General features: G+C 37.7%; 1 protein-coding gene across 8 annotated transcripts in view; it reads left to right on the forward strand.

Annotated features, from left to right (window-relative positions):
* Positions 1–24973, forward strand: part of LOC139945815 (solute carrier family 4 member 11-like) — a 122106-nt gene that overhangs the window by 72318 nt on the left and 24815 nt on the right. For all 8 annotated transcript variants that reach the window (XM_071943270.1, XM_071943266.1, XM_071943267.1 and 5 more), the window contains 4 exons: positions 8748–8832; positions 14750–14967; positions 15837–15955; positions 17897–18095. In XM_071943270.1, coding sequence (XP_071799371.1) covers positions 8748–8832; positions 14750–14967; positions 15837–15955; positions 17897–18095 — 621 coding nt within the window. The remainder of the gene's footprint in view (positions 1–8747; positions 8833–14749; positions 14968–15836; positions 15956–17896; positions 18096–24973) is intronic.

The raw sequence follows: 24973 nt of genomic DNA on the forward strand, positions 1-24973 counted from the left end.
TGTCCACTCTCTTTAAGCAGTACTTTTTTTGCTAGCAAGTTTTTTTTTTGTGCTTACAGGCTTTACGAAATTGGGCCCTGAAAGCTTTAGAGAAATACCGCTGTCTGGAATGCATTGATGCACCAGGTGGAGAAATGTACCTTAGCTGTTCAGAGATACCATTTAGGGTGTCATGGCCGAGAGGTGTAAAGCATCAAGTTCAAATTCTGGTTTGGTGGTTAAGTCATCGGTCATCGAGGTGTGGGTTCAAATCCCGGTCATGACACTTGTGTCCTTGAGCAAGTTACTTCACTACAAGGGGTATAAATGGTACTGCAGGGGTAGAGGTTGATAATGTGTTTGAAAAAAGCTTTTGAGCACCACCGCAGCCCTGGGCTGTATATTCCCCAGGGTTAGCTGAGAAAGATAAAAAGGAATATTAATATGTTATTGGCCGAATGAACATACGCTTAAGGATTGGTACGTTTTGTAAAATAAGCTATATTATAAGATCAATTATTTTTACCATTATTACAATGTTAAGCACTGTATAACTCAATACTTTTCCCGAGTTCTGTAAAATACAAACCCTTGTAAATCACTCGTGTGTAGAGATTCAAACCCATGACCTTCGCATTGCTAGAGTAGATGTCTTGTCACTAGACCACTGAGGTGGCCTAGTGGCTGTAGGCATTGCAAGAACTAATGATTAATTTCTACTTTTTTATTTTATTTTTTTATTTTTTTATTTTTTAATACTGTACTTGGATTATAAGGCCTTGATTTGCGATCTTTAATGATGGTGTTTTTCAAAATTTCAGTTGTAATTAGTGAATCGAGAATCAAACCGAATAGTTGTTTTGAATAGACCTTTTTGTGGATTGACGTCATCAAGATGCTTTTAGAGGTAAAAATGATGATGAAATAATGGAAGCGCACATCTGTGTACGTGCAGGCACACAGAGTTGGCCAGAAGGGCTGTGAGTATAAGGTTTTGATGTGATGTAAAAACCAAAACTGATAATAATAAGGAAACTAGTCTGATCCCTTTTTGACAAAATGTAAATCTGTAATCATCAATGCTGTTACATACAGGGAACAAGGTTTAATTTGTAATGCTTATGGGGAAGGTAAAGTTGTTTATCACTCTAAAAATGGCAGTTTGAGAAACACTTCACTTTAAAGTAATGTGGTTATTTGTGGGTGCGTTCGCTTAGCTTCCCTGGGTCGACCCTGGTCTGCCCCCGGTGCGTTCGAATAGCTCTGACGTCATTCTAGGGGCTCACCTGGGTCAGCCCCCAGTGCCCTGCTTGTGGAGTGGGTCACTTGGGGGCTGGCCCCAGGTGCATGACGTCAATACGAGTGGTGAGTGATCGTTCCTTTAGCTCTTGTCAGGGGCTTACCCGAGTGAGCACCGCGGGGTAGACCCAGGGAAGCTAAAGGAACGCACCCTGTATGTAAAAAGGTATTAGTTTTTATGCCGCAAAATTAGAACCTGAGAAATACTACTTGATCAGATTGTGTATTCCAATGGACATATTCGGCACTCCCAACATTCGTCAATATCTCAAAACATGACCACCTTTTGAAATGAAATTTCCACTTAGTTTATTGTTCACTTCTACATTTGTACAGGGTTGAAACACTCGATTGGTCCTCAAAACTAAATTTATGTAAAAACGGGAACTTCTAAGTGCTTAATATCCATCGTCACTGAAATACGTCAATTTCTTATCGGGACATGATACATTTCTCAAGGTGCTGCACCCCTTAATCGAATTCCAAATACACTAATCTAGAAGGGAAATGATAGTTGGGGAGAGACACTTTGAGCCAAAAACAAGAATGACATGCACCTGCCATCAGGGCGCTTGTTGTCTTCCCAAACTGACAGGATCCGTGTGAATTCCTCCTCAAGCACCCTCTCGCTTTCTCTATGCAGTATTTTAATAACCAAGTCTCTGATCATGCATACGTTGATTAACATTGATGATAAGGAGGGTGTGTGGTTAATATGATTTCTGACACCCAACGGTGTTAACTAGAACCCCCCCCCCCCCAGAATAAATCACCATTACACGTTCTCCTCTGTTAAAGGCTCTGGACAGGTTTAGTAATTGTCAAAGCCAGTATTCTCACTTGGTGTATTCAAACACACCTAAAATAAAAAATTCTGACAATTTGTGCTCAATTTGTCATCGAAATTGCAGGAAAATAATGAAAGAAAAAACACCCTTGCTGCCCAAATGTAAGCTTTCAGATGCCTGCATGAGAAAGGTTTCAGTTCTGAAGTCTTGCTCAGATTCAAATATTTTAGAGAGAAATTACCTCTTTCTCAAAAAACTACGCTACTTCAGAGCGTAGAGAAAAGTTGTTTCTTTCTCTATCGCCAGAGGGAGTCCTTTCTCACAATGTTTTACACAATCAACAGCTTTCCATTGCTGACCTTAACCAAGTAAACTTTTGTGCTATTATATATTTTGAGTAACTACCAAACATGTCAAGTGCCTTTAAATGAAAATTATGTAAATGAAGTACGCCTAATCTGTAAGCTGAATCAACCTCTCTGATTTTTATCCCCCCCCTGTTCAAATACCTCCACGTACAGATGTTCTACCATTTCTTCCTCGAGGGTTTGTTTCTACTCTTCTTGTTTAGTCTCTCCTTTCAGGTGAAGAGGGTAATCAATGTATTAGAAACCACATGCTAATGGATGAGGTTGAGCTACATCTGGAGAGGGAGACTAGACGTGTTATTATGGTCTCTACCAATCCCGCCGTTGAAGAACACTCTTCTCACTTGAAAAACAAACATCGTCAGAAGCTTTTTTTTTTATATAAAACATATATAAATCTATTCCAGAGAGATTTTGAAGTGTTTACTAAGTGAAGCCTGGGCTGTTTATATTGTTATGGCATTTATGTTTTGACATCCGAACATTGATCGAACAACGGTGAAACGGGATGTAAATTGCCCCCCAATGCTAACGGCTTTCAAGCACTCCGCTGACATACATGTAGTACAACCAGCATGTTTCACACTCATAACACATGTTGAGAAATCATTAATCATTCTTGAGGCTTCTAGAGTGTAAATATGAAATGATGTTTTGTACAGTCAAATAGGATGCAGCAAATGAGTGGAAAAGTGTATAAGAAAAGATGTTTTTTATATAGGCAAATATTTTTCATGCCGCTAATTCATGGAAAAGTGTGTGTAATAATTTGAGAAAATGAAAAATAAGTAACAGAAGCCAAAGTTAAGATCATAGCGCCACGTACCCTCTTTAAATTGAACAAGACAATTTACCCAAGTAACAGATGGAATAGTCTAGTCTTTAAGTTCCCCCAACTTTGATTTAGAAACCACAATTCCATCTGGATTGCATTACAGTAATTCCTCTGTCCAATTCCTAAAACATGTCGATTTTAAAAAGTCATGGCAGCTGACAGTAAAATCCAATGACAATATATACCTACGAGTAGTTAACCCACCCGAACATTAATGCCATCTCGATCTAGAAACGTGACGGCCCTGAGATTTTTTCTCCCCCGTAAAACATTTCTAGCCTGAATAAGCGGAGATTGTCGGAAACATAATCATCGTTAAAGGAACATTACAGAATTGGCAAGATAAAAACTTGTATAAGATCACAGATTTAAATAAAACTTACACGCTCTAGTGTTGATGATAGTATAGAAAAACGGTATTAAAATAATTATGTCAGAAATGTCATAATTGATGAGAAATAAATAAAACTAATTTATCGCTCAGTGAATGTTTTATTCTTTTTTAATCGATACATTGTACATGACAATGTGTAATCGTTTTTTTCATAATTTTCTCAAGACCCAGCAAGATGGTCGATCGATCTCAAACTTCTACAGCATTGTCAGTTTATGTATATGGTGGATGACATCAAGTGCTGACACTGTCAGCAACTGATTTGACAGCAAAAAACAACTCTGCAATGTTCCTTTAACTGGCGTTTTAGTCTAAGAGAACTTCTAATGGAACTCTCTGATAGCGTACTCTTTACACAGAGATTAAATGTCCATGCCTGTCAGGCAAGAGTATTTGATGTCTTTTTTATTTGTTGTTATTCCTTCCAGTAATACAAACCAGAAACTGTAATCTGTACCAACTTGATTGCACTAGAAAACTGCATTAACCCCCTTAGAAAACGTTGTGTTTATCTGTTTTCAAATTCTACTAGGCCCTTTGAAATAAATTTACCTTCTTGATTTACTCAGCTCTCAACTGTCATGTGACTCACCAACACCATGAAGTTGTGAATAATTTGTTTGTGAATGCTTCATTAAAAATGCACTCTATTTGGTCTGATACCTCGAAGAGGCAACAGAGTCTACTGCCTCCATGCTCATGGTCATGAAATTTACATCTACCTTATAAACATGCCCTTTACAAAAGAAAAAATAGTGACCTCGTCTTTACAATCCTGATCGAGGTATCAGGCATGCTGTATTGAAAAAGAAAACTTAAGTGCTAAATAAAGATGGTTTTGTTAAAAAAAATGTTTTGTTTGCTGTTCAAAAACCTTTCAGTATTAAAAACATGGTAATTTTGTGTTTCCGGACCATCAAAAAATAGCACATTGTTTGTGTATTATTTTATATCATTGTTCAAAAGCACTCAAGTAAAATCCTTTATATTTTCCATTTTTCTTTTCATAGAAAAAAAAAAAAAAAAAAAAAAAAATGCTTTTGATGTAAAGTTCAGTTTTTATTTTTCTTATAAAAATAATTCGATGAAAAATGTGTTTGTTTGAGCTTGGTATAGCTATTTCGTTTCTTATTTCACTCAAGTATTGACCTCTTTCACAAAGCTGCTACTGATCAACAATTTGGGAGTCAAACTGTATGTAAAACTCATGGAAAGTGTGTAAACGCCACTTTGTCTAACTGGTAGGGACATTGTCTACCAAAATGATACACCCAGGATTACTTTTGATGATGAAGTTTGGTGAATTAGATCCGGAGACCTTATGATCATATCTTTTAACTGCAGTAGGGCGTTGTAAATGCAGAAGGGCGTTGTCAATGCAGTAAGGCGTTGTCAATGCAGTTAGGCACTGTCAATGCAGTATGTGTTGTCAATGCAGTAGGGCGTCTTCAGTAAAGTGGTGGGTATACATCACTGACAGTAAAGGGCGTCGCCATTACAGTAGGGTGGAGTAATTGAAGTACTGGCATCGTCACTGCGGGCATCATCACCAGTATGGCGACATCACTGCAGTAGGGCATCGTCACTGAAGATGGGCATTGTCACATCATGGTCACAAGGAGGCTTCTCATTAGCCCATCTTATTTGCAACGCCTACTTATCTTCATGTTTCCATTGTTTGGTCATAGTTTCTTTTTAATGTGGCAGGAAGAGAGCAATACATTATGTCTAGTCTAGTCCTCAAACGAAGATTGAAAAGCACTGGTGTCTGTTAAAACCTGTCATTGATGACAATCGTGACAATGGTTTTTTTTATATTACAATTTCCAAGAACTACATTTAATTCCTGTGTTTGTATTCATGCAGCTTTTGGGAGTTACAACAGAGGTAAAATTCAAGGCTAAATATATCCAAACTCCACTTAATTTGCTCAACCCCGATTTACTTTGAAATTTACCCAGTCAGTTTCCCCTTGTAGTTTAATACTTGATCAATATTAAGGAACCATCTGTATTTGTGATTCTACCTTTTCGTTTTAATAATATATATTTGCGAATTGATGTGCAAATAAAGAGGCAATGGCAAGAAGGCGGAAGCAAATGTCTGATTCTAAATTTAGTGATTAGTATTCTTCAGAATACAATCCGACAATCCTTTTTCACAGTCATCTGGGTTTTAAATAATATATCGTGGTTTGACGTATATCGCATTGCAATAGTTCAAAGTGAGGGGGTGCTTTTGGATTTATCACTGCACTGAGAACATAATCAAAGCTCACTATGTGCCGGTCATGTAACACGATCGCCCAAAAGTGCACTTGCGTATACTGTAAAATGCAGCCTTTTACAGATGTCGGATGGCATTTCATGTAAGCAAAGTTATTTATATTTTATGTTGACGTGGTTTTATGGGTCTTCGTGATGGGTTCCTGGGGAGGTGGAATTTTGTGCATGTTCTTTGTCTAAATCCACGTGCGTAAAATGACTTGCTACATTGTGCAAAAACAAAGGTATACTTTGCCTCGAAGCTGTGAAAATATGTTGATCTGAAATTCTTCTTGATGACTAAGAAAGGTGTGTATGTGTGTGATATATGCGTAATTGCACAGTGTTTTTGTATTTTGTTCTTCATCCCACCAACTCCCAAACAACCAAATCAGGACCAAAATAGACTCTTATTCATTCCTGTTGTTTTCATTTATTCCAACATCTTCAACCCCAGGGAGCAGGGGGGTTAAAGCTTTCCCTGAACAACAAAAAAGTAATGAAGAAAAAAATTACCCACTTACACAATGCACAATTCAAATTTAAAAGTCAAACTGTACTGATGAAAAAAAATGCTCACAAAAAAAAAAAAAAAAAAAAAAAAAAAAAAAAACGGGGAAGAAAACCCCAACCAAACAGCAAAATTATTTCCTTCTTCGACAGACCTGGATAATATTGACTTATTTTTTGTCATCGAACCTTCTTAGACTTGACTTGAAAATTGATATTTAGGGAACGTCGTCATCACTCTCCTTTTTCACTGCCACGGGGGTTTTGTTGCGAAAACAAAGAAGAATAAAAAACATGTTTACATCCGCTGCGCACTCTTCTTTATACATGACATTATTTGGTAATTTTGCATTTTTCCTGGAGGGCCTTTTGAGAGGAGGTGGAAGTGGGAAATGTTTCTCAATCCAGTAATGGGGGTAATAAGACCTTCTTAATGCTGATACTGTTTCATTTATTTCGGTTTAGCGATCCATAAAGGTATTTTGGGACTTTGATGAAGCGTGAGGGGCTGTTTTTTATTTTACAGGTGTTTTTATTTTATGAGTTTTGCGAGCCTTTTGCCCAGTAAGTGCCATAGGAAGTGAGAAATGTAGTAAAGAAGGTCTTAAATGTATGGACATAGTAGCAGAAGCCAACTCTCCCTGATTCTGCAGAAAGTTCCCTCAGAATAAACAAATCTTCCCCTTTTCGATTGAACAAATTAAACAATCTCCCCGATTTTGGAAAAATTGAGCATATTATGTTGGATGTAATTCTAAATATCTTTCTGATTGTTGTTAGAAAACTTCCCTGATTGCTAGATGCAAATGTTTTCAGCTCTGCTATTGTATTAAATTTATTTTTATAATTTTGTTTATATATATATTTTTTTATATAGTCGAACACAAATAAAATCAAAGACTGTAAAAAAAAATGAAAGACAGACTTGCATGCCCCCCTCTCTGAACTACTGCACCCAACTGCCAAATATTACTTTTGATATCTGCAATAAAAAGTTGAATCCCCTTAATGCGTAAATCTCTATGTGAAAGCGGTGTAGCCATGATGTCCCAGTCGCCCCCTTCCTCCTCTGAACCCTCGAACCCTCACATCCAACCGCCAAATGTTACTTTTGATATCTGCAATAAAATCCAATCCCCTTAAGGTGATCCCCTGGCTACCTCGCTTCTGAGGTTGTATCGTAATTCTGTGTACGATCTCTGGCAGTTAACATCTGTATTGCTTCTGATCTGGATGGCACCTCTGAACAAAGACATTGGCAAAATAGGAAGACCGACAACATTGGGCTAGATAGCTCACTTGGTAGAGTGCCAACACATATCCAGAGATCATTGGTTCAAATCCTGCTTTATTTCATTTTTCTTTGTTTAACACATATCATTTATAATTTAGCGAGTCAGTTTCCCATGTGGTTTATTATTTGATAAAAATTCCTTTTGTGAAATGATTGAGAAAAATGGGATCTGGGTCCAATTTTATAGAGCTGCCTAACAGCAAATTATGTGTTTACTGTTAATTTCCATTTTATAGATGTGCATGCTGAGCTAACCGTAGACTCAAGACTCGTTTAATCTATTTGTTTTTATTCATCAATGACTCTTCAACCACACATCAACAACATCATTTGTCTGTCATCATTTCACATTAGGAATATTATATATTTGGACAGAGTGCCACTGAAAAAGTCATTCATGCATTTATGTTTCACATCTTGAAAACGACAATGCTCTTCTTGGCAGTCTTCCCAACAACCAGAATTCCCATCTTCAACGCCTCCAAAATACCACAGCCCACATTGTAACACTGTCTGGAAAATCCTGTTCTATCCGTCAAGGAGTCTTTGATACAGTTCAAGGCTTCTACTCGTTGAACCCAAGTCTCGACACTCCTGGGGTGACAGGTCTTTTTCTTCAGCTGTGCCACGCCACGCATCTGGAACCGATCTCTACCACCTTATCTTAGACCTTGTCTTTGTCCCACAACATTCATTTCTCTTCTCAAATCTTATCTTATATCATGTCTTTAAGGACTAATTTAGTTTCTGTTTGTTATTTTTCTTTTGTTTTGTTTTGGTATAACTGCGCCTTGAGCCCCCGGCTGGGTGGATATGTGCGCATTACAAATTACTGTTTTATTATCCTTATATATTTGATTTGCGGTAACACCTCGTGTGTATCTACTTGCCAGGTAGAGTTTGTTCTTAGAGAACTGTCTTTCTACTGCAAACCAAATATATATTGATACCTCACCAAGCAATGCCTCAAATCCTATATTATTATTGTTATTATTATTGTTGTTTGTTTTTAACAGTTCATGTGTTGGCCAAGACAATCCAGGGTACATCAGAAGGTCTTGGAGGAGGATTTGACTATGACCAGTCATGGATCTGTGCATTGTAAGTTAAGCCATACTTTATGTTTTTTACAATGAAGCAATGAAGTAAGAAAACAATATTATTTCTAGAAAACAATTTTTGTGTCACTCGCTAGCAAAATTTGTCTGGTAAGTGTTTTTTTGGAGTGACACAACAATTTTTTTACACAAGAATTTTGTTCTTTAAATGAGATTTTTTTCTTACTTCAGGAATACCACTTTAGCAGCGGTCTTTTAAATAAAATTAAGTGGTTTGAACAGCAAACAGCCATGAGTTCCATTATTTTGTGTAATATTGTCTTGTCTTGTCAATATGTACAAGAGCTTGAGTGAGCTTGTATTGATAATGAATACATCAGTGGCAGCAGTTTTGCTAGTAACACCAAATTACCACGGCACCTTAGTGTCAGCAGGAAAAACAACCCAATATGACATTTCAGCTCAGCGTCTCAATCTGACACCTCGCAAGTATCAAATAGCCATAATGCGCCGGTATCCATCACAGGTGATTCTTGGCGGAAGGAAGGAAACCTGTATATCTAGTGAAAAGCTGCAGTGAAAAAGTGATTAGAGACCCTCTTTGAACTAATGGATACATGACATGTTATGTATTTATGAAGAGGCAGATTGTTCCAAAGTAGTGGAACAGCGTCAGTGGCAGCAGTTTTGCTAATAACACCAAATTACCTTGGCACCAATTAGTGTCGGTGAAAAACCAAACCCCAATATAACATTGAAGTGCGACGTCCTGAACTGACACCTCGCATAATCAAACCGGCGTTAAAATGCACAGAAAATAATCAGCAACTTATCGTACTTCTCCAGTCATGCATGCACGTAACTGACAACAACAATTGCTCATAACAGTGTTTGCTATCTAAAGGTACGGGAAAATTCAACAGCAGCCCCCTTTAGAGGTTACCTGTACATTATACGAACCAGCGACAGGACAAAAATGACTCGATGAAATATTAGTTACTGGCCTTAAGGGAATCTGTTATGTCCCTTCCTTGCATCACCGAGTTGGTAATGGCAAATTGATAGCTCTCCTGTTACACACTTTCATGGGAAAGAAAAAGGCAGGATAAAAAAAACATAGAATATTTTTAAAGATGAGGTTTAGAAATTAAACTTACTATTACTTCAATTTGAAGTTAGCAACTAATTTGCAACTGGAATTCTACTGCTGCTGTTTTTGAATCAGGCATGATATTTATTCTTGCCACTATTGTTCTTGGTAAGACACTGCTCTATAATTTCAAATGTGAGTTCAATCCCACCTAAGTAATATGCTTGTGAGTTATTTTTGACAAAACTCAGGAAAGTACCAAGTATACAGTTCTAACGTAGGTTTAAGGGTAAAACCAAAATTAATATAATGTATCCCGGATTCTTATAAATATAAATAAAAGCAAAACTGCTGCTTCTGGTGGGCTTACTTTTTTTAAACCAAGGTAAGAAACAATTTTTACATGGGTATTTGATGTCATCAATCATCTGAAGATTTTGCTTCCATTTTTGAGCATCAGAAATTTCCAACAATTTTGTTCTACCTAACAAACTAACATTTTAATATATTTTTATTATTCTTATGGGATTTTGTGAGGAGTAGTTATCTCAAAAAGTCACATTTGGGTACTTTTATATACCTTTTCACCAACCGACAAATTTTCCCTGTGGGAGATTAAATGATCAAAAGCCAATTCAAGCTCCTACCATTTACCTCAATGCCCTGTAAGTGTCCCCCATTATAGACTTTGATTGTTCCCATGGAAGCGTCCTCCATCCGAGAATAATGCAATTTCTCCTTAAATCCGTCTGATTATAAAGTACATCGTTTGTGACGTCATTGTCTCATGTAGAGCAAGTCGAGAAATCTCAACGAGGACACGTTTTGCCAGAGAAACAGATGCTTTATTTTACAATTAAAGAGCCAGGAAAATGTCAGATTCGATTTTGTAATGTACTAATTTTCCAAAAAGTAGAGTCTTTGTTTGAGTGGGAAAAAATATATATATATTAGCTTGGAAAAAAGTATAAAATCATTATTGCAGATGAAGTACAGGCCTACATGTTTTTCCAATGTACTGCACACTGCAGTAACAAATGACAGTTGTGCACTATTGAACAGAGGTGGGGCATGGTGAAGTTAAGAAGGATGACGGAGACGGATTTTTAAAAGGAGGTTAAGGTTAGATGACCAGTACGAATTATACCCTGTGACCAGGTACTTAGATTGACTGTGGAGGATGGTAGTTTTCGTCTTTCAAGTAAACATGTTTGAGCCTGTAGTGCAATCTCCCGCCCCCTGTTTTGTTTTGACGGAAATATTATCCCCGTCTCATTATTTAGAATATCAGATGGCCTCTTCAGAGGGTTGGAGTGTGCCATTCGATATTTGTACCAGTTTTTAGATTTGTAAACCAATCAATCAATCCACAGTGTTTTGGAGTTGAGGTAAACACAAATTGATTTCACTCAAGTTGTATTTTCTAAATAGAAACCAACTGTATTTTTAGTCAGGATTGGGGAAATTATTGTTACCTCAGTTAACCGGGACAAAAGGTGATGGCTTATTCAGAACATTCTAAGGTCTGAATTGTGATATCAACGAATGTAACTAAAACAAAGTGAGATCAATTATATTTTTTGAGAAATGAGGTAGAGGCAATTTCAAATGTGACAATTTGGGGGATTTTTTCCCGGATGGATTTGAGAACTAGAACTGTTGTATAGAAAGAAAACTAGCATATTTGATTTCGAGACCTCAGATTTAGAATTTGAGGCCTCGAAACCAACTATCTAAACGCACACAACTGCGTGCCAAGGGTGTTTTTTCTTTCCTTATTATCTCACAACTTCAACGACCAATTGAGCTCAAATTTTCACAGGTTTGTTATTTTATGCATAATGTTGAGTTACACTAACTGTGAAGGCTAGTCTTTGACAATTACCAATAGTGTCCACTGCCTTTAAAGGAACTTACCGAGCCGGAAAATGTTGGACTACTGCAGAGGAACATAATTCCTAATGAATTCAACTTCCATCCACAGATCCATGTCCTCTTGCACTAAGCCACATGTGATAAATTAAATCATGTACAGGACAACGCCTTTTATTATTCCATTTAAAATTAAAGCCAAGGGAACAGACAAATTATCACAGGAATTATATGCAAGGGGTAAGAGAGAGGGGGATGCAAAGCGCAGACTTAAGTACTGTTTTCAAACCGCTGGCTAGGTTTATTCAAGTGAGTGATTTGATTTGTTGGTATGAGACTACGCTCTAGTGAGCGGCTTGAAGAGTAACAGTTCATGAGAAGGATCTACTTCACGCCACTGTGGGCGAAATTGACCCAGAGTCACTCTCCCCGAGGGTCAATTTGGCCTTCATGATTTATATAATTTTTGCTCCAGCCACGTCTAGAACTTATGTTTTCTGCTGTGTGTGAGTGTCTACTGCAAAAATAATGAAAAGTGCCAAAAATACAATCAGCAGAAAAGATTTGTCATTGGTAAATAATAAATCAACTAAAAAATATACATTTGCTAACCCCCTTTACCTTTTTCTCATAACGATAAAAAAAGTGTACTGGGTTCTCTTATGTACATTACCAATATCAAGAGCACTATGGCTTTATGTCCAATCCAAAGGATGAAGCAATAGTAGTTAAGTTTCTTGCGTAAGGACACAAGTGTCACGACCGGGACTCGAACCTGCTGATCAAAAACACAAGAGCTTGAGTTCAGTGCGCTTGACCGCTTGACAAAGCAAGCCAAATTTATAATGAGCAGTGCTCATGATTTGATTCTTTACATTTCATATATATGGGCTTCCAACAATCGCTGGGGTAGTCTTTTGTCAAGGCCTCCGTGGCTTGGACAGCTTCCTAGATCTGCAATCTCAAGTGATTGGAATGGGAGACCACGCACGCGTTGCCACGAAAGGCTTGACAAAAGGCTATCACTGGAGCCAATTTGTGTGAAGTGGGCGTGGCTTACAGTGGAATTACATCATAATTACAGAAGGGATAATCGTCATTGCCCAGGGTTGGTTTCACCTGCTGGGCATAGAAAGAAAACAGATCTATTAATCAATTATATAATTATCTATTGATTATCTGGGGAAGATGTGATCCTCACAAGTGCTGCACTTCTGTAAGGCCTGATTAAATATGCGAAGAGAAACCTTAACTCTAATTATGGTAATGATGTTTATTTATGGTAAAGGTGTTTATTCAGAATGAAACACAACATTGTTTAACTTTTAGTATGAAAGCTGACTGAACATGAAGTGCATAGTAGAATCTTTTTTTCTGTTTGAAATATTTCCCTTTGAAATGAAGTCATATTCGAGAAAACTATCTGGAAACCTGCAAAAATAAAACAGATGATTTTGGTTGTTACTACTAAAACTATAAAGGACAATGTGCTGAAATTCCAGGGCCCAATTTCATGGCTCTGCTTACCGCCGAAATCTGCGCTTACAAACACGATTCCCCGCTTACGTGCAAGAGCCGAATTTCTGCGCTAGCCTTGTAAGCGTAGAATGCCTAGTAACATGGAGTACGCACGCGCAGAAGCTGAAATTCGCTGCTAACCTGTGAAATACGCTTGCTGTAAGCAAATAATTCCCTGCTTCGGTAAGCGCCGATTCCTTGCTTATGGTAAGCAGACCCATGAAATTGGGCCCTGGATGGCTTTTCACAATTTTTTTCCAACTCCACATTTAATGGATTAAGGCAAAATTTGTACAGGCTGATATTTCATGTATAATGGTTGATCACTCAAAACATTAATAAGGGAATCAATGTGTGGTGTAGAGGTTTTCAACCAGTGGTTTAAACCCGCGCCGAGGCCTGGACTTGATAATTTTACCAAGACGAAGTCGAGGTAAATTATCAAGAACCAGGCCTCTGGGGTTTAAACCACTAGTTGAAAACCGATTCAACACACTTTGATTCCCATTCATAATTACCTTTTCGGTCAAAAAAAACATCAACACTTTTTGGTTAAAAGGTAAAATAAATGCAAAAATTATAAGTGTTCAATGATTTCTTTCAACACAACACCCCTCCAGCTATGAAATGGTTAGGCCCTCGGCCCGATGGGGTAAACAACTCCTTATAAGGGAATGATGTGGGCGTCCCACGTATCGCTTGATGTGGCACAACTGTCCAGGCCGTTGCTCTCGACCAATAGGAATGAAGAAACTGTCTTATACGCACAGGTGCAAGCGCGCACGTGTCACGCCCATGTTATAACACTTTTTACTGGTGTTATATCATCCGTTCAAACAACACCTCGTGATGCCCTTTAGACCAATCAGAATGGATAAACTGTCTTAGGTATTTATGAAAACTGTTTGTGGCTATTTTATCTGCTCTACTGCGTATTAAAGCCATTGGACATCTTCGGTACAGAAAAAAAAAAAATTCACAGATTTACAATTAACTTACAGGGTTTACAGAAGGTAATAGTGAAAGACTTCTCTCGAAATATTAGTCCATTAAATGCTTTACTTTTTGAAAAAACAGTAAAACAATATCAATTCTCGTTAACGGATTTATTTTAAACACATGTCATGACACGGCGAAACGCGCGGAAACAAGGGTGGGTTTTTCCGTTATTTTCTCCCGACTCCTATGAATGATTAAGCCCAAATTTTCACAGATTTGTTATTTGATATAGAAGTTGTGATACACAAAGTGTGGGCCTTGGACAGTACTGTTTACCGAAAGGGTCCAATGGCTATAACCTTTATGTAGATTTGTGAGGAGGATGAAGTCAGGTACGGAGAAACATTCAATCCAGTTGTATGTCAGCCTTGGTTCAAGCTTGGATTTGAACCTCGGCCCAAGAGTGAAAAGACAGGATCAGCATTGACTTCATACATCATTCATTATTTACATTTGAATTTTTGTCTTATTTTTATTATAGGTGCTCAGTGCAATCCTTGCAGCGGCGCCACGTGGCCATCGCGAGACTCAAACACGCCGCCAATCTTGGCCGGACCAGTCAGGAGACACGATTCTTCTGCCTGGTCATGGCACCCATGAGGGAGAAAGGGACCAAGAATGCAATGGAGACTGCTCGGACGTTTGCTACCATCTTGGCTGACATTGACTGCAGGCAGTTACTGCAGGCTGCTAAGACAGGTAAATAAGGGATTGCCAGGATTGAGGAATGTCAGGCTTTTATAGGAAAAAAGGAATATTTAAAGTGCACCACATCTGGCAAAAAGACTGGTGCATAGAAAAAGCAATTCTGTTAATGATGGTTCTAATTTAACCTCAGACTGAACCACTGAGTTTTCAACGTTTCAAATGGTATCTCATATTCTAGTAGCCTGTCAGCATTCTCCTAAAGACTGACAGAGTCTACTGCAGAATGTCAAAACCACACCGGCTCTGACGGCCCTTTTCAGAGCCACTTCTCCCAAAAGAGATACACATGCTTGTACCTGCAAGTCTACTATCTATGGATGATGTGACCTGTGACATCACATGTTTACAAAAGAGCCACAGAGCCTGGACTTCCTACAGGCAATTTGTACACAGCTCAATGGAACAAATCATAAAATCTTATATTTAATGAAGATTGCACTGTCTAATTCTTATCAACTTTTGATATGACGAAAGGGGGCACATCTCAAAACTTGTCCAGCTTTTACTTTCATAATTCTTGGATTTATGTGGAAATTATGACACAAAATGTCATTTTTCTCATATGACCTGTGCAGTATTGTGCCTGCCAGAATACTCACAGAATGTTCGTATTGTAAACAAAGTTCACAGGGTCTTAAGTTATACAATTAATAATAATATGAGTATTTATACAGGGCCTTTAACAACATCTAAATGCTTCACAGAAACCTAGAACCAAAACAGAAGCTAGACAGAAATAAAAAAGAGGAAGGTTTATAGTTACTTCTAATGGGGAGTGTGGTTAGCTTGGGAATGTTCTGGAAACAACTCTCAGTTTACTTTTTTTTTTTCTTCCCCTCATCTCAACTCACAATCTGCAGAGGAAGATTTCAAAAGGATCTTGAACTGCTACGCTAAGGAGCTTGCGATTCAGCAGAGTCATTCTTCACGTCACCGGTTGTCCAGACCCAGCGTCATTCCAGCCGATGGCTTCGATCAGGTAATGTAAATTAGTGTGAAAATTTTGTTTGTGTCTGCCTTCTTCAAAACTCCCTCCGTTACTTTCTGGGTCCAATTACATATAGCTGCTAAAGCACACAAAGTAGCTTAGCACAACAAAGTTTTGCTGGCCAGAACAGGATTACCTGCAAGAATATCACATGTCACATGTCACATGTCACATCTATTTGTAATTTGTATCTTTCTCTCATTGTATATTTTAGTGTTCTCTTTATGCGCTTTGAGGCTTCGCGCATTAGGCGCTTTACAAATATCTTTGAATATTATTATTAATATTATTACAATTTGGGACTAGTATCCTGCTTAGAAATACTGAGCAGGAAATTTAGGCCTTAGCAATATTTCCTGCTTAAGCAGCCATAGGAAATTGTTCAGCTGTTATTTAACTCATGAAGTGTTGTTGAAGTTATGCCACAAATGTGTTGTAGATCTTCATGCAACATTTCAAATCTTACTCAAGTACATGGTGTTATAGCAAATATCTCTACTATGCAACATTTCAAATCCTGCATGCAAATTCCATCTCACAAGACTCCACCATACCAACTTTCAAATCCTACACATGTACAGTCTAGGCCTACATGGTGCTAGAGCAAACCTTAGACTCTACAAATAAAATACTAATAGTAATAATAAGACTGGTAATGCGCACACATTATCCACCCTGCTGGGTGTTCAAGGCGCAAAAAGTTGTATACCTAGCAATTTATCAAATTCTTCCATTTTCACTTCATAATGCCTCATTCTGCATTCTTAAAAACAACACAAATAAATGCAATTTTATTTATCTTTTCAAATCAAATCATGAAAACTGTCCAGATATTGATTTCATTCTTGCCAAGCTTCCCAACCACCAAGTTAAAATATCTTTTGAATGTATAGCCAAGAGGTGTAATTACACCTTGATTGCTTTACACTTTGCAAACAAACAACACCCTATTTGGACACATCTTTTAATTGACCAGGCTTCACCTGAATCCAGGGATCGATATTTTCCTCCCACACTGACCAGCTTGAGCTATTTTTAGAGGACCTTGCAGTGTTAGAGAGGAAGGGAAAAGTGTAATCGAGTAGCCATTTCGCTTCAAAAGTTGACTGACCCAATAGTTGATGGAAAAGGTTGAAGTACTATCTTTTGTCCCCGTGATTATTAATAGAATGTTTTTGTTACACAGCGAAGCCATTTGGTTAAAGATAAATAGTCAATTATTCAGGGGTGGGGGGGCATGTTTTTTCCGGTTGTGCCATATAAATGTTCTGGCGAGACCGTACAGCTTTGTGTACAAAAATCCTGTTAAGCAACTCTGAGTGTGCTTGAGTTGCCCCCCCACTCTTCCAATAGAAACCTGTGTATGATTTGCAATGCAGTTCAATCTGCCTGACTGAGTTTGTGAGTTGACTTTTTTTTTTGGGGGGGGGGGACAAAGATCACTTGGGATCCCTGAAATGACCATGAACTCTCTCACTTGCATGTCATTTTGAGAACAACAATTTTGAGATGAATCATGGTTCGATACATTAAATAGCCCACCCCCCAAAATGATGCCTTTGCTCTTGATGTCTGGTTTTATCCATGACCGTTGAGATGGTTTATGGCTTACATATGACAGTCTTATTAATTAAAGGCACTGGACATCTTTGGTAATTGTCAAAGACCAGTATTCCCACTTGGTGTATCTCAACATATGCATAAAATAACAAATCTTTAAAAATGTTGTCTCAATTTGTTGCAAGTTTGTAGTTGCAGTTTTAGTATTTGAGTGAGAAAACTACGTTACTTCAGAGGTAGCCGTTTCTCACAATGTTTTATGCTATCCATTGCTCGATACCAAGTAAGATTTAATGCTAACAATTTTTTTGAATAATCACCAATAGTGTCCAGTGCCTTTCATTTATTTATCATACATTTGAAAAACTGCAGGGTGCTGGGTTTGCACGTGGTTTCCGAGCTGACTTGAAACGGCGGCTCCCGCACTACCTGAGCGATTTTCGCGACGGCATCGTTGGGCACAAGTCCGTTCACAAACTCATCTCCACAACGCTCTTCCTGTATTTTGCTTGCCTCCTGCCTTCCATAGCATTCGGTGTCCTCAACGACAAGAACACCCATGGAGAAATAGGTAAGACAGTCTTAATGTCAAATGTTAGAGAGATTTTGTTTTCGATGACGTATGGTACTGCAACGGTATTGCTGACACTTGGCGCCGTCTGCGCATTCTCCAGCTTTGAGGACGGTTGTCCCTCAATTTCTACAACAGTACTCGGGATGAATCTGTGTTGTGCTGAAAACGACAACATTTGGCTTAAAACTACTAACCGCCACAGAACCATCCGTCGTTGAAAACAAAAACTCTCCAATATAAATCACAAGGGAAACAGACTGGGTCAATTTTAAATGATTTTGGGTGGAACAGAGACAAATTGCCTAGAGTCGGATGTGAACCAGGGACCTCTCGGTTAACTTGCCGGCGCTTTACCAGGGGAGCAAGATCTAGAAAGATTTTGTTTTTAGCCTCTCCTGCTGAGCCTCGGCACGTCATATTAGAGATCGATGGTTGGAGTCACAATCTTGAGTAGTTTTTTCTTTGTTCATCCCCAAACCACAGTCTTATTATGACAAATGATAACAATGTTTACCCCTTGCTTTTACTGTGTGATTTCTGCTTCTCTCTTTGGTCATTTATTTCCACTTGACTGTTGTTTGTTTTCAGTTTCAATAATATACCTGTTCATGTGTGTTGTGTTGTCATTTAGCCTTCTAGAAAGACTAGGGTCAAAGCGTCTGGCCATTAAAGATGCTATGTCAGATTTTTGGCCGATTTGACCCAAACATTTTGGTTTAAAATTCAATAGGTATTTTGATGGGGGTCGAGAAAGTTACAAGCTTTCTTTTGAGCCATTGCTCAAAAACGTCCGCCAATTATTAGTAGCAGTGAAATAAAGTGCTCAAAATTAGTTTTGTCGGGATCCCGACAGTATATCACGTGACCAATTCTTATGTCCTTTATAAGAAACCTTTTAAATTTTTGTCATGGTTCCTGACAATTAAAAGTAAAAGTTAAACTTTTTCTCGTTAGAGCGGGTGATACTCTTTGAAATACCATTCACTCAGCAAAAATTATTTTTTAATGCTTAGGGCCAAAAATCTGACACAGCATCTTTAACTATTTGTTTGCATTTATACCATAGGTCATTTTGCTTGGTAAGCTAATGCTATTTTCTCTTTCTAGCAATTTCACTTGATGATTCCCAAAGAATCGGCATTTTAAACATGTAACAATAGGAGGTAGCGTACGAATGTAGTTACAAATAGATTCAGGCACATTTTTTAAATTGAAAGCTTACTAGGAAGTTGTACAAAATCCCCAATAGTTTGTTTTTAACTATTAGAATCAAGTTCTCATAGAATCTGTTTAAAATCATTGCACCATACTATGCTTTTTTCTATTAGAGTAAATATTTTGCAGTAGATGTTTTGTTAAATTGCAAGCTCACTGGGAATCTGAACAAAATCCTCAATAAATTGTATTTGAATCCAATCTTGTCAGGAATGTGACTATACCCAGCTAAACAGCTGATTTCACCTTCCCCTTCAGAAAATGGACAGATACTTAAAGAGTGTGTAGACACGATTTCACAAAGCATACGAGAGTCATCTTAAAGACAGTGGACACTATTGGTAATTGTCAAAGACTAGTCTTCACAGTTGGTGTATCCCAACATATGCATAAAATAACAAACCTGTGAAAATTTGAGCTCAATCGGTCGTCGAATTTGCGAGATAATAATGAAAGATAAAAAAAACCTTGTGTCACGAAGTTGTGTGCTTTCTGATGCTTGATTTCGAGACCTCAAATTCTAAACTTGAGGTCTTGAAATCAAATTCGTGGAAATTTACTTCTTTCTCGAAAACTACGTCACTTCAGAGGGAGCTGTTTCTCACAATGTTTTATACCATCAACCTCTCCCCATTACTCGTATTCAAGTAAGGTTTTATGATGATAAATATTTTGAGTAATTACCAATTGTGTCCACTGCCTTTAAAATGAGTTGTCAGAATCACCATAATGATTTGATTTGTAACATCACACAAAAATTTCTTAGCAATTAGAGGCACTATAGGGTTTACAGGATTGGTAAAGCTGACAAAAAAAGGCGCTCACAGTTTCATGATTTGTGTGATCAGCTATAAACGATTTAACCAAAATAACAAATCTCAGATACAGTTTTCTCGAACACATGTATGACATCACTTTGTGAGGAAATATTCCACAGAGAAAATGATTTTGCTTCGTAGGATTCTAACCCGAATCCTTGTGATTGCAAGTCCTGGCAGTCTAACCATTAGCTCTTTGTGAAATCGACCGAAGGTGTTCTAGGGTAGTGTCCTCTTTTGCTATGACAAAGTTGAAACCGTTTTCCTTTTCCACATTGTGGCTTATGGAGATGAAGCCAGAGCCATTTCCTATTCGAGAAAGAAGCCAAAGACAAAAATCTTGAGTGAAAATGCAAAGCATCACTTTAAATTAAAGAAATTGCTTCAGGCATTTTTCCTTGTCTGCTCTTTATGATAATCAGTGAAAATTAAAAGCATTAAATAAAGGAGTAGCTGGAATAAGATAAAGTGATTTAGCCTATTAGGTTATTACTTCCAAAATCAAAGCTCCTAAGTGTTAATTAATAAACACGTCAGAGGTGAAGTTAAATGTCAGTTTGTTCTGGAGTAGTTCATGCATATAGCGCTAGTTTTCCCTGTAGAAATGCTGCCTCCGTAATTTATGGCCTGACGAAGTAATGGTCAATGAACCTAAGAGTATTAATGAAACCAACGGTTAATAAAATATTCATTGTTTTATGGTGAGGAGGCGGGAGGTCAGACAACCAACCAACAACAAATATCTGTCTCGGGGAATATTTATTGAGATGACGAGAGTTTGAAGTTGTTAAAGGGTTTGAGCGATATTGTTTAGATTGGAAATATAGTCAACAGTTGAACATTTTTGTTGTTCAAGATATGTTAGAATTCTCCTGAAGACGATCGCAGCATACTGATAGAAACATTAAGTGTCAATCATAGGTTCTTTTCAGAACTAACACTGCTCAAAAGAGATTTACTCTATGCAGTTTCCCATAGACTTTGTTCACAAATTTCCTTGTGTAGCATCAAAGTCTTTCCCATATGGTGGCGTTTCGTTTTCCCTTTTTTTGTTTCGTCCTTGGACTCCATAAGATTCTGAAAAGGAGCAATTCCCATCTGATGCTCCACACGTGTACACACCGTCTACAGTTCTAACGTCTACCTTGATCTAACACTCGAGTCTTTTCCTGTGCGTCAGCTTCTTCCGGTTGCAGCGATAAAACGAGCAAGAAGAAAAAACGGAGATGAACAAAAAAAGGAATTTAAAAGGAGAGAGCCTAGACAACATTTTTTAAAACAACAGTAAGATTGGTTTACTGATTTGTACATAGTCGAGTGAGCAAAACAAACGGCGGTGTGATCTTAAGATTGTCAAGGAGAGAAAGTGATTGCGGGTGATCGTATTTTAACTTCAAGTGTTTGTTTTGTCTTGGTTTTCAATCGACTTTCAGACAATTTTCCGGATTTGTCATGTACACTAAATTGCCTCTAAGCTTTACATTTAGTGTAAAGAAGACGAGGTCGTGGTTGGTGTTAGTTTTCTGTGAATTTAGTAGGATATTTTGTTTTGGGATTGAAGAAATGGCGGCATTTTAATTTTTGAAAATGATAGAAGTTTAATTTTGAAACGAACATATTGTACGTAAGTCTCTGCCAGGCTATGTGAACAAAAATTAGGGTGGGTATTATTTTCCCTTTTTATTACTGGTTGCTGAGGGCTTTTTTTTGTTTGTTTCTAAATTTTCTTTTGAAAGCATTATTCATAGTGTAATTATTTGAACACAAAAAAAAACAGTACACCTCGTTAGCCTATATGAGAAATACTCTGCTGGGTTGAAATGTAAGGTCACTTACTATGTTTTTTTTTGTATTTTATACCAAAGGTCCTTTTAGTTTGTAAGCAGTTCGCAAGAGCAATTCTAGTTTAAAAATAATATGTACAGAAAATTGTGATAATTTTTTCTCTCAAGGCTTTCTGATGACAGAGGTCAAACTACACCTAATTTACAACTTATTAATTCATAGCAAATCATATTGTAAGGCTTGACTGTGTAGGAAGAAAAATAGAACGGAACAAAAATAGTAATAAAATGCAGAAAAACAAGCCCACACACTTTTAAGTGCATTGCAAGCTAAATCTGTAGCTTTTATAGATGAATAGAACACATTGAAATCTGAGTGACAATTGTATTATTGCCATCCACCAAGAGAATTGTATGACATGACATTTAAGTTTTTTCTTCTACATTTTTAGGAGTTTGAGGAGATACAAATGTCACTGAGTTTATCTCACTGTTTATTTTTTTTAATTCTCAGGGTATGGATTAAGACGCCTTTTGTATTTGAACAGAGGGGAGCAACAATTACCCAACCCCCAAAAAAGTTTCAGATTTCTGATCTCAACGCGCATGACCTTTAAGTGTTTTCCTCTTCTTCTTTTATATAAAGAAAAAAATGTGTATTTTTGATGATATTTCTCAGGAAATATCTGATACATTTTTTGTATAATATTTTTTTATTGCACTCATAAACAATGTATAAAATAACAATTGCCATAGACATAAGACACCTCGCGCGATTGTTACACAATTCTACCAGGAGTAAATCCAATTTGGTTGCATCGAAACCAACTGCTGCATCACAATCGTTTAAAGCCATTGGACCCTTTTGGTACAGAAAAAAAAGAAAAAAAGTTCACAGGTTTACAAATAAATTACAGGGTTTACAGAAGGTAATGGTGAAGACTTCTCTTGAAATATTGTTTCATGAAATGCTTTACTTTTTAAGAAAACATTAAATCAATATAAATTCTCGTTAGCGAGAATTACGGATTTATTTTAAACACATATGTCATGACACGGCGAAACGCGCGGAAACAAGAATGGGTTTTCCCGTTATTTTCTCCCGACTCCGATGACCGATTGAACCTAAATTTTCACAGGTTTGTTATTTTATATATAAGTTGTGATACACGAAGTGTGAGACTTGGACAATACTGTTTACCGAAAGTGACAAATGGCTTTAACGTCATCATTGCCCTGACGTTATACAAGAGCAAGAACCCTCTCTCATGGAGGAATTATTGCACGCCCCCTCCCCCGCTCCTCCACTCAAACACAACATACACACACCAAAAATTAACTTCAACTTAATCATTTCCCTGTCGTTGTACCAGAGCAAGGAGCCTCTCCCTCTCTCATGGACGAATTATTGCACGCCCCCCCCCCCCCCTCCCCCCCCCCTCCACTCAAACACAACATACGTGTATATACAACGAAAATTAACTTCAATTTACAGGAACACGTTGCCTTGGATCGGACGAGTTGGTCTATAAAAAGCGTTTGTAACCGTTTTTTTTTTTGTAAAATGCATATGGTTGGAAAGATGATTTAAAAGTAGAATACAATGATCCACACAAGTTTGCTTCGAAATTTGCATGGTTTTCCTTTTACTGTGCGAACTAACACGGTCGGCCATTTATGGGAGTCAAAAATTTGACTCTCATAAATGGACGACCGTGTTAGTCGACGAGGTAAAAGGAAAACCGTGCAATTTCGAGGAATGTTTTTGTGGATCATTGTATTCTACTTTTACAACACCTTTATGCATTTTATAAAAAAAACGGTTTCAAACGCTTTTCAAAGACCAGCTCGACCGATCCAAGGCAACGTGTTCCTTTAATCATTTCCCCGTCATTGTACCAGAGCAAGGAGCCTCTCAGAGGAATTACTGCACCCCCTACCACACACATCTCTCATCTCGAAAGACAAGCACACACAAACAGAAATACAACTTCATAACTATCTCTAGGATAGGACGAGGAACACAAAATGTTGCAATGTTATTGATCCTTCTGACGCAATCCAAGCAAGTCTCTCACCTCATCAGCATGTTGAATCTCTTGCCAGGAGGGGGTGAGAGAATAATCTAATAAGAGGCTTTTATTTTCTTTCGCTCAATGACGTCACACGTGAAACTTCTGTCGATTTTGTTTTGTCTTCGCACACTGAGGATTTAAAGGCCTTGGATTGATTGTTTATAAATTTGTTTGGTTTTCTGTTTTTTTTTCCCACCTGAGAAACGTTCACCCACATTTTCATGATGTCATTGGAATTGCTTTTTCTCTGAATGGCATCGGATCTGACGGGAAAACGGACGTGAATGTGATTTTGTTTTAAGTAGCTTTCTAATCGAAGAAAATTGGAGACATTGACGGGAGCATTCCGTCCGAGTTTACTCCTCTCCTGAGATTTCTGCCATGACTGGTGACAGGAAATCTTGGCGATGACATTTGGTGTCTTTCATCATTAAAGGAACACATTGCCTTGGATCGGTCGAGTTGGTCTTTGAAAAGCGTTTGTAATAAAATGCATATAGTTAGAAAGATATTTTAGAAGTAGAATATAATGATCCACACAAGTATGACTCGAAATTGCATGGTTTTCCTTTTACCTCGTCGACTAACAGGGTCGGCCATTTATGGGAGTCAAATTATTTACTCCCAAAAATGGCCAATTGTGTTAGTTCGCAAAGTAAAAGGAAAACCGTGCAATTTAAAAAAAAAAAAAACATTTGTGTGGATAATTATGTTTTTTACTTTTAAAATATCTTTTAAATCATATGCATTTTATAACAATAGATTACAAACGCTTTTCAAAGACCAACTCGACCAATCCAAGGCAACGTGTTCCTTTAAGGATGAAGACTTCAAACGGACTAAACCATTTTGTGTTTCACTTCTTTCTATACTCTTTCTACTCTCTTCATATTCTTGTTTCTGTTGGCCAAGGGCATAGTGACCAGGGTGGCACAGGGAGCTGTGTCACCCCTCTCTTTACCCCCTCCCCTAAATAATAAGTC

This window comes from Asterias amurensis, chromosome 13 (assembly GCF_032118995.1).
Source record: "Asterias amurensis chromosome 13, ASM3211899v1".
Lineage (NCBI taxonomy): Eukaryota > Metazoa > Echinodermata > Asteroidea > Forcipulatida > Asteriidae > Asterias > Asterias amurensis.